The sequence below is a fragment of the Salminus brasiliensis genome, chromosome 2 (genome assembly GCF_030463535.1).
Source record: "Salminus brasiliensis chromosome 2, fSalBra1.hap2, whole genome shotgun sequence".
Lineage (NCBI taxonomy): Eukaryota > Metazoa > Chordata > Actinopteri > Characiformes > Bryconidae > Salminus > Salminus brasiliensis.
The window spans coordinates 49676809-49687314 of NC_132879.1; the positions used below are offsets into that span (position 1 = coordinate 49676809).

A 10506-nucleotide genomic window follows, 5' to 3' on the forward strand; every position below is an offset into this window, starting at 1 on the left:
ATTAAAATTCATTCTAAACACAAAGTTGTAAATTAAAATATGGTGAAAAAAATGTAATAACATCCTCGAGTTTCAACATGCTTAAACAGAGTAATTGACCTGGTCTCTGTCCGATGCCTTGCTCTCAGTCACTTCTATCACATTATATTTAAGTCTGAAAGTAGAAGAGCAGAAGTAAGTATGGCTTAGTATTTCAACATGATCAAAAAATATATGACATCATATCTGGTATTGCATGTAACAATACCCAAAATGTACATCATCAAAGTCATTACATTACAATTCCCTGTGTAACCTTGTGTAAGCATTCACACTGGTTTGTGAGAAAGGCTGCACATAAACTTTCTGTGCTGTTTTAAATGGAGAAACACTTTCCTGTCATCATTTCAAGATGGAAATTTCTAAGGATTATTTATCATCCCGCAAGATGATATATCATATTATGTCAATGAGTCAATGATTCTTTTTCCTAAGATTGTCTAAAATATGTCAAATATGGCAAATATTTGATCTTTTGTAATGTAATGTAAAATCATGCTTAAAACCTGGATATGGTGTAATTGTACAGGTAGTGTCTCTATTTGAGCTGCAGAATGATGGTCTTCTAAACACTAGTCATTAACTTCTGAGTTGAGTCTCTCCACTCTGACATCACCCAGACCATAATCTCATCAGAAGAAAGGACAATGACACAAATGTCTGGACTAAAGTGTACAAGGTCAGCATTCCCATGAGTCCCAGGACAATTCATTAATAATTATGAATTAATTAATTCATTAATAATTACCTCTTTGTTGTGAACACAAGGCCAATGTAAAAGTCTTTTTCACAGAAGTTCCTCTGGTAGGAAAAGTATTTTTCTTTTTTTTTTTGTAACCACTTACAAGTTTAACCACTTCAGAAACAATTGTAGGATAGGACTAAAGTACCAATGTTAAAATATTTAAAATAAAATAATATTAACAATAATAATAATAATCATTAAGAATAATAATTAAGCCTTCACCTGTGTACAATGATTTCTATTCCCATGTGTTTCTGGACTTGATTTTGGTATACGTAGCCGTCTGTGTTCTCCTGCTGTGTTTCGTGTTTTTCCAGTAAAGTTTGTATTTGTTGGATATCCTGCCTCAACACTTCCTCTTTGTGTAGAAATGTCTACAGTGCTGCCAAACCATATGTAACTAATCTAACCAGGTACATTTGTAGGTGTACAGAAACTCAGTAAGCTTTAGACATACCTGCATTTTCTAAATCCTGTACTGCAGTGATGACATCATCATAGTTTTCTGATACATACACAATATTTGTAGGAATAGATGAACAAATGCAATATTAATAAATGAATCATTATTACACATCTTTTTAGCTTTGCAAGAAAAACAAACCTGTTGTGAAGTTCTCTCCAGCAAACAAGGCTTCATCGTAGATCTCCACATTGTTCTCTGTTAGACAATAAACACAATGCCAAACTCAAAGTCATCATTGTCGACCTTCAACAATTATCTAGTACATTATTATCTAGTACATTGTGAATTAACACTCATAATTGTTTATCACTGTTTTTAAAGAGAGAGAGAGAGAGAGAGAGAGAGAGGGAGAGAGAGAGCTTACTAAGTTACTATCCACCCTCAAAACATATGTGCTATTAGATATAGATTTTGGACACATCCCCTTTTCATGTAACATAGAAAAGAACTGCCAATAGAATTGGATTCTCCTGAGCAGATTAACGTGAGCCTATTGGCACCATGCATAATGCTGGATTTTGGCTTTAAGGGTATAAAGCCCCCCAACATTGAGCTTGGAGCAATGGAACTGGGTTTTCTGGGCTGATGGTGCTAAATCCAATAGTGTGTGTGTGTGTGTGTGTGTGTGTGTGTGTGTGTGTGTGTGTGTGTGTGTGTGTGAGGAGAGACGCTGGCAGCAGTGTGGTAGGAAACCCACCAACATACAGGAGACTGACTTCAGAGAGAGGAAACACTCCAGCTTTAATGCTGCACCTGCAGAGACTGATCCATACACTGATAAAGCCCCACCCAACACACACACACACACACACACACACAAGCTCTTAGTTAGGATTCACTTACAATTAAATTGTAAAATTAATGTAAAGTATTACTGTTTCTTTAAAATACATATACAATAAAATGTTATAACAGCCTGTGAAAGAATTTGAAGTTAGAGCATAAATGGTGCCCCCAGTGGCTGTTTTAAGTCTTTTCACGTTCAACTGATACAGTCCATACCTGAACACACATATCAAATATCATGGTGATTAAACAAGTCTATACATATCAAATGACTGCTGAAAGCTGACTGGTCAGAGGTGACCATATTTATTAAATATCAAGTCATCATCACAGTTTTATCTTGATAGGATAACTGGTTGCTGAGAAACAGATATGTGAAGATTATAGCACCACCTAGTGTTGCAGTGGCACAATTATGAATATTACTCAAGGCCCCCAAGAATGCACACCTTTAAAGTTTCCTAACAATCTGTCAAATATTTCAGTGACAGCTTTGTATGCATGATCTATATGATCCAAACTCCACTCCTACTTTTAATTGTCACCTGCTATGAATGAGAGTATTGCAAATTTGAAAAGGCAGGATCAAATTCAAGGCACCAGTTGGAAAAGGTGAAGTAATTCCTTAGACCAAAACGTTTAATTGAAACAGAGGGCGAGACGTATCCCTGTTGGTCATTGGGCAAAGAGAGAGTGTCAACAACAGCACTGTAGTGGATTGGAATATGTTTAGTTTTGATCATTAAATTATGAATTACTGATTGCCATCAAATGTCTGAGTAAAGACATAATAGAGTGACATGATGACCTTCCTTCTTTAATTATTATTATTATTGTCACAAAATAAATTGATGTTTTTGCAACTTGGAAATGGAAATACCCTCCAAAATCAACCAAGAGAGCGTCCATAATAACAATAGTCATAACAAAAGTAACAATATCTGTAATTAGCAACATTAAATTAACCCTGAAATGGAGGAAAATGAGAGGAATTAAAGGAACCATCAAAATATCCAAGGAACCAACCAATGATCAGGCAGCATGGACCAAAGCTTTATTAAAACAAAGAAAAAGGACAAGGGAAAAGGACCACAATAATGGATCAGAATAATGTTTCATAGGTGGCTTAACCTCTTTTGGGCCAGACTGCTCTCACCTCAGTCTCAGCTGAATAAGATTCATAAAAGACAAGTGTAAGATCTCCTCCTTTTTTCTAAAGCTCTATTCTACATCACAGAGATATATCAGCAGTCTATCAGAGCAGAGAGAAATCTCACGCTTTTCTCAGCTGCGTCCAAAACTGCTCACAGTTAAGCGCTGATGTTGAGCTCCACTTTTCCTTCTCCACTTCTCCTAAGGAGGGGGTTAGAAACTATACTGAGATCTGCTTTATTTCTCCTCAGACAAAGATAAGAAAAGACATTTTTCCTTTGGGTCTCTAAAGTTACACAGTGCAGTTAGTGTTCTGAGCCTGAAGTAGCAACAATATAGATGCTATTCTTTCGATGATAAGTCAGTGGCGCATCAGCATGACTTTGAAGCTGTTATTCTTTTGTTGACTGTACTTCTGGGAATGTAACCAGCTCAGCACATAATCTCAGCACACATCGTTTTCCCACTAAATTCAGAACAAGGTGATTTGACCTTGCTGCACCCAAAAGGCTTAAGGTATTTGCCAGCTTCTGGCTGTAACTTAACGTCCCACCTTAAATGGTGCAGAAATGTATATACTTTATATATAACATCTGTCAGACAGACAAAAAGAAGTGAAACACATCATCTTTAACTGGTTTCAAAATTCACACTTTATTATCAGACTTGCTATATATTGTTGAAAGTACTGCGATCTATAACATTTCATATAAGCCAGTTAAAACATACTTAGGTGCACGTATTCACGTATTCGTCACTGTACAGTGTGGACTGTACAGCGAAATGTGTCCTCCGCATTTAACCCATCTGGTAGTGAACACACACTTACACACACACACGTGTTAGGGGCAGTGAGTACACACACACACCCAGAGCGGTGGGCAGCCAACTCCAGCGCCCGGGGAGCAGAGAGGGTAAAGGGCCTTGCTCAAGGGCCCAACAGTGGCAGCTTGCCGAGCCCGGGAATCGAACCCACAACCCTGTTATCGATATCCCGGCGCTCTAACCGCTGACTTCAACCCCATCATAGACAAAAACTCTATAGCAAATAGTTTGAACTTATGCATTTATTTCTGATTAATAAACAGCATTTGAGTGATTGTCTTTAGGAAAAATAAATGTAACTCTGATTGGTGATTTATTTTCAGTAGGAAATTGGTGGAAAGGAAATTGATACATTTATTGTTAGTTTTGATTTAAATATCTTTGGCTGAAATGCAGATTATGTTAAATGTACACTTGCAGTGATTTGACTTTTCTCAACTATACAAACCATGAAATCAATGAAATCATCAAACTATAAAATCTAAGCTAATGTATGAAGTTTAAGCATTTTCTACCTTATATTTATTACATGTTCAAAACAATGAAAAAAAACCCACGTCTACAGTAAAAGTCAAAAGTATGGTTACAAAAAAGTAAAAAAGTAAAAAAGTATTTAACTTTTGGTTTAGTTTCAAATGGCACAAAAATGTCCTCAGCAAACTGGTTGGACTCTGGCGATGGTCTATCTCTCCTTCTCAGGCACCTCCACCACCTCTTCCACATCATCATAGTCTGGATGTAACAGAAAAGAAACAGATACAAATCTTTATGTTTTAAACATGTAATTTAATGCTGGAAGCCTCAGTTTCTAATCATTGCATTTTCTTTTATTTAATAAATTCTATCCTTTTAAACACATAAATGACATTATTTCCATCATCATCATCATTACACTGTAATCATCCATGTATATCATGAGTTACAGTGATGCAAATCCATATTGTACTAACAACACTCTGCAATAAGGTGAGCACAGAAAAATGTTTGTTTTATCTCTCTCCACCTCAATAAAGACATTGTATGCTCACCTCCATCACCTGCTACACCTCCTAACTCCTGTCTAGGAGTGAGGACATCATCATAGCCCTCAGGAGGGTACACTGAACCGACATATGTAGACAAATGTTTTGATGACAGTGAGCAACAAATATGATTTCAGTATTGAATGGATGGTTTTTCACGATGAATTTTCCATTTTAAAAGAGTCAGACCTGGTGTACTGTGTGGGCTCTCTCCAGCAGGAGTCACATCATCGTAGATCTCCACTTTGTTTTCTGTCAAAATGTAAAAATGAAAGGTAGCCTCAGTGACAAGAGACTTGATTTTTACTAAACACCAACTCCAATTAAGATATTCATTATACCACAAACTAGGTACTTCACACGAAAGAGTTGGTGGAGATCTATTTTCCTTGTCTAGCTAAGGTTTATTAACTGGAAAAATTCTATTGTGACATAATTGTAAAACACCATGTTTTAGACCATGGCTACTCCAGTAGTAAAGTAGTGAAAAACAGTGAGATAAGGCTATATAATGTTACCAGGCTATTATGCAACATGCCCTCTATACACTAATATCGAGATTATTGTAAATAAATTCACATGACCAAGAATGTGATATGTTATGTTCAGAATCACCTTTCCCCAGAAGACTGAAAGGATCTAATCTAATCTAAAAAGTTGAAAAAGTGGATAATCGGGTAGCCAGTGCCACCCCATCCACCCTCATGGCTTTCCATCAATTGACAGTAATTTCACCAATTAACATATAATTTAATGCTGGAAGCCTAAGTTTCTAATCATTGCATTTTCTTTTATTTATTAAGGTGAGCAAAGAAAAATGTTTGTTTTATCTCTCTCCACCTCAATAAAGACATTGTATCCTCCATCACCTGCTACATCTGCTAACTCCTGCCTAGGAGTGAGGACATCATCATAGCCTTCAGGAGGGCACACTGCACCGACATATGTAGACAAATGTTTTGATGACAGTGAGCAACAAATATGATTTCATTATTGAATGGATGGTTTTTCACAACAAATTTTAAAAGAGTCAGACCTGGTGTACTGTGTGGGCTCTCTCCAGCAGGAGTCACATCGTCATAGATCTCCACTTTGTTTTCTGTCAAAATGTAAAAATGAAAGGCAGCCTCAGTGACAATAGACTTAATATTTACTAATTACCAACTCCAATTTAGATATTCATTATACCACAAACTGGGTACTTCACAAGAAAGAGTTCTATTCCTGCTCTTTATCTTTAATATTACACAGAGTTAAATGTGCAAAGCTATACACTGTAGTATTATAAATGAAACCATACAAATATTCATATAAATATTCAAACAGGAACACACTTGCTAATCTATCGGGTGTCTGTCCAGCAGTGATGACATCATCATAGTTGTCTGTTGTGTCCTCTGTGCCCACCTCACCTAAATCAAATAAAAACATTGACATATTTCATAAAGTTTGCGTAGCACAACAGATAACACCAGTATCTACCAGTGAGCTAGTGAGGGTCAGTTCCTGGTCTGGGTGGCTATGCTGTGCTACACCAATAGTCCTTGGGCAAGACTCTAAACACTACATTGTCCCACCTTTGTAATCTGAGTAACCTGTAAGTCACTCTGGAGAAGAGTGTCAGTTAAATGTGTAAAATGTAAATGATCAGTTTATAAAGTCACTTACTTCTCAGTCCACTGGTGATGCTCTCATTATAATATTCAGGCTTTTCTTCATCCACTGTCTTTGCTAGAAGAGAATGAAGAGAATGAGCTTCTCCATTTTCTCTTTCTAAAATAAATGTTGATTCTAAAAGAGGCTTTTGTGAATAATCTCAGATGCCTGACAACAGTAGCAGCTGTGATTCAAATCATGAACGCACATCTAAGATCCTTTCATAAAAATGTTCTTACAGAAGATAAATCAACACAAGCTACTGAGGAATGTGATCGATGTTTAGGGTAAGCCTCCTGTAAAAATACACAGAAGTAATAAAACACATGTTTTGCTGACTTACTTGAGAGGAGCTGCTCTTCCACATTTTCATATCCTGAATTCTGCTCTTCAGAGAGGATGTTTCCTGTTACATTAGAGCAGAACAGTCGTGGAAAACCTTCAGAATTCCAGACAAGTCGCACAGGAAACACAATTCCACTTTGACTGATGACCTAAACTACACATCACAAGATGAACTGAAAATCCACTCCAAAAACTACATTTCCCATAATGACACGGTGTCTTGGTTTCAGTTTCTATTATACCAAGCTGTACAGAAACTGTTCTCAATAAAGGTCAATCAACGAAAAGCCAGTTAAAACACTCAAACTCATGAAAAACATCTTTAAGGTATTTAACAAAAATATTGAATCAACTGTTTAGCAATTACAGCCATATTTTCACATAGACTTTCCATTTACACAGTCTTAAAGGTAACTAAGGAACTGACAGATAAGCAGTATCATGGCCAGGTATGACATTTTCCCTCGTTATTTGACGGCAGAGGCAAGATGCACTGGTAACACTTAAAAAAGGAAGGTCAGACTGGACTTGAAAAAAAGGTCTGTGACAAAAAAAGGCAAGAATTAAGAACACGATTCTTTGAACAGATGAAACCAATATTAAATTCTAGTCTCGTCTTAATCTATAATGGTGGATGAAACTGAAAAAAGAGACAGAAATCCAAAACTCAGTAAACAGTAAAGAATGTGTCCAGATTCTCTCCAGATTTACTACACTCCTGTTATTAACTATTTTATTAAAGGATTTTTTAAGCAGCATTATGAAGAATTGGTCTGGAGAGGCAATGACAGAGATGCTATTCTCCATATTACAGTCAGTGGAGCATCAAAATGATGTAAGATAAGGTAAAATGCTACAGCTGCTTTAAGGCATGTAGTTATTTACAGCCATTTAAACACAATTATTTCTACATGCCAGCTAACATTAGCTCCACTTCCCATATTGTGAGCAACTATGGACAGCCTCCAGTAGAACACTCCACATATTATTTACCCCTTTCAGTAAATCTTTTATTGACATGTTTATGATCAATCTCCTCATAGACTGGCTCAGACAGAGTCTTCTGCCTCCTCTTAGAGAGCACTGTGAGAGAGACAGAGAGAAACATGGAGTCAGTTCAATAGAAAAGAAGACTGATGACGGACTGAAGGACTGATATTGTTTAGAGAATGTACAGTAAGTGGATTGTAGATGATCTCTGAATCTCCCTACCTCTCCTGAACACTCTGTTCTGGTTAAACAGCACAACCAGAAGCACTAAGGCCAGGGAGAGCAACATTCCCAGCACCAGGAGAGACACTGGATAGGCGTAGGGATAATGTGAGGATGGGATTTGTGAAGGAGAGATTGTCTGCTTCTCAGTCAGATGTGCTGGAAAAATACATAAAGAGTAAAAACTCAGTGGAACATCAAAGAGTACTTAGAGATCTGTAGAAAGATCACTTAAAGGAATAAAAGGAGTACCAGTGATGACAGTTGTGGTTATTTCAGATGCAATAGTAGAGGTAGAGGTCACAAATATGTCTGTAAAAAGAGTAAAAGTAAAATGCTCAGGCAAAAGAGATAAATTAACTGTAAACAAACCTTACAGCAGCATTTCTGGACAATCAAAAACAATATAGAAAAGTCACTGAAGTGATGGAAGAATGTGGACTGAGATAAAGAGTAAAATCACAGGAGTTTAAACTAAGGTGAGGTGTTAAGAACTAAGAAGATAGTGAGGAGAGCTGAGAAGATCATAGGGGTCTCTCCCCCCCTCTGTCACAGACCACACCACACACTGCACCCGTAAGGTCATCAGCATTGTGAAGGACCCCACTCATCCCTCACATGGACTTTTTTCACTGCTGCCATCTGGCAGAAGATACAGGAGCATGCGTGCTGTCACTGCACGGTTCTGCAATAGCTTTGTCCCACAAGCTTAAAGTGAATTAATTCAGTGCAAAGAATATAGGTGTCTTTCCCAAAAGTATCCAATCAGAGAACACTGATGAATATAACACAGCATAACAAATAATCCTCTGACCTGCACAGCTGACCTCAGCTCTGTGGGAGCAGCCAGTGTGTCTCTTCAGGGAATGAGGACAGTCCCACAGGTGAAACTCATTCCCTTTGCACGTCACTCTGTTCAGCCAGACAGTTCCTTCACCAGCACCAAAGGCAGAACTCCCACCAGCTCTCTTTGCTGGACCACAGCCAAGTTGCTTGCAGACCACCTCAGTATCTTTGATGTCCCACAGATCATCACAGACGGACCCCCACTCAGCATTATGATACACCTCCAGCCTCCCAGAACAGCTTCCCTCTCCTCCCTTCAGCCTGAGAGGCAGGTGATCTAAAGCACACACACACACACACACACACACACACACACACACACCATTTCAACCATATCAACTCATTAAAAGGGACGTTTAGATGAGATTGATTTGGCAAAACAATTAAGAATGAGTGAGTTATCTGGGTTTATGAACTTCTGATTAATATTTTAATGGTTCAGTAAACAGAATGCCTCCATACTTGAGCGCTGGTTCAGGTGTGGAAATAAGGAGAATTTCAGATGGTTTTCCAGTGTGCGTTGTTTATTCTCTCCTGTGAATATGATAAAAATACTGTATTAATATCAAACTGAGCTCAACATCAGGCTTTCAAATATTCAATATTCTTCAATCCTGCAATACTCCTAATGTCTGCTTTCAAGATGGCTGATCCAAGATGGCGCTGAGGATGGCAGCCACGGTGACGAGCTCCTCCGTATGGTGTTTGTTTTTATTTGTTAATGTTGTCTATTGTACGTCTAACTCAGTTAGTTGGAGCAGGGAACAACTACTGAGCTTCAGGAACAACATTTCCCCTGAAAACATCCCGGAATTTGTTCAAGTACCTTCAGTTTGTGCGGAGATCCTCACCACAGCCTCACTGACCGCGCTCGGCCTCGCCAGGAGACCGTGGAGAATCCGGCGCAGGGGCAGACGAGCCGGCGCGCTTGTGCGTCTGAGGCGGCGCGGGGCTCGCACACCTCTACCGTCATTATTCCTCTCCAACCTCCGATCTCTCAGCAACAAAACTGAGGAACTACTTCTGCTCAACCAAACCAACAAGGACTTCTCCACTGCTTCTGCGCTCTGCTTCACGGAGACCTGGCTGACCGAGCTGACCCCGGACAGCGCGCTGCACCTCCCGGGCTTCCAGCTGCACAGAGCGGACAGAGACGCGGAGCGCAGCGGCAAGAGCAGAGGAGGAGGAATCTGCTTCTACATCAACGAGCGCTGGTGTAGAGACACTACGGTACTGTTAAAATCCTGCTCCCCCCATCTGGAATCTCTGTTCATAACCTGTAGGCCGTTCTACTCGCCCAGAGAGTTCAGCTCGTTCATCCTAGCCGGCACCTACATTACATCAAGCGCGTGCACGAGCGACGCGCTGAAACAGCTGGAGGAACAGATCACGAAGGTGGAGCGGGAGTTCCC

The 10506-nt window shown here is 39.0% G+C and overlaps 1 protein-coding gene across 1 annotated transcript; it reads right to left on the reverse strand.

The window, feature by feature from the left end:
- Positions 1-4695: 4695 nt before the first annotated feature.
- On the reverse strand, positions 4696-9677 carry LOC140549721 (uncharacterized). The gene is made up of 14 exons (XM_072673467.1): positions 9671-9677; positions 9557-9628; positions 9063-9371; positions 8511-8560; positions 8249-8393; positions 8030-8119; positions 7035-7130; positions 6704-6766; positions 6370-6447; positions 6072-6134; positions 5905-5967; positions 5225-5287; positions 5042-5113; positions 4696-4745 (listed from the first exon to the last, which is right to left on the reverse strand). The coding sequence occupies exons 1-14, from the start codon at positions 9675-9677 to the stop codon at positions 4696-4698; spliced, it is 1221 nt and encodes a 406-aa protein (XP_072529568.1).
- Between the last annotated feature and the right edge of the window lie 829 nt (positions 9678-10506).

What these genes read in the sequence shown, in the direction of transcription:
- LOC140549721 (XM_072673467.1), bottom strand. An exon ending in CATCACCAGTGGACTGAGAA is followed by an intron (nt 6,448 to 6,703) that starts GTAAGTGACTTT and finishes TATTTGATTTAG; the next exon opens with GTGAGGTGGGCACAGAGGAC. An exon ending in GGAGTTAGCAGATGTAGCAG is followed by an intron (nt 5,288 to 5,904) that starts GTGATGGAGGAT and finishes ACATTTTGACAG; the next exon opens with AAAACAAAGTGGAGATCTAC.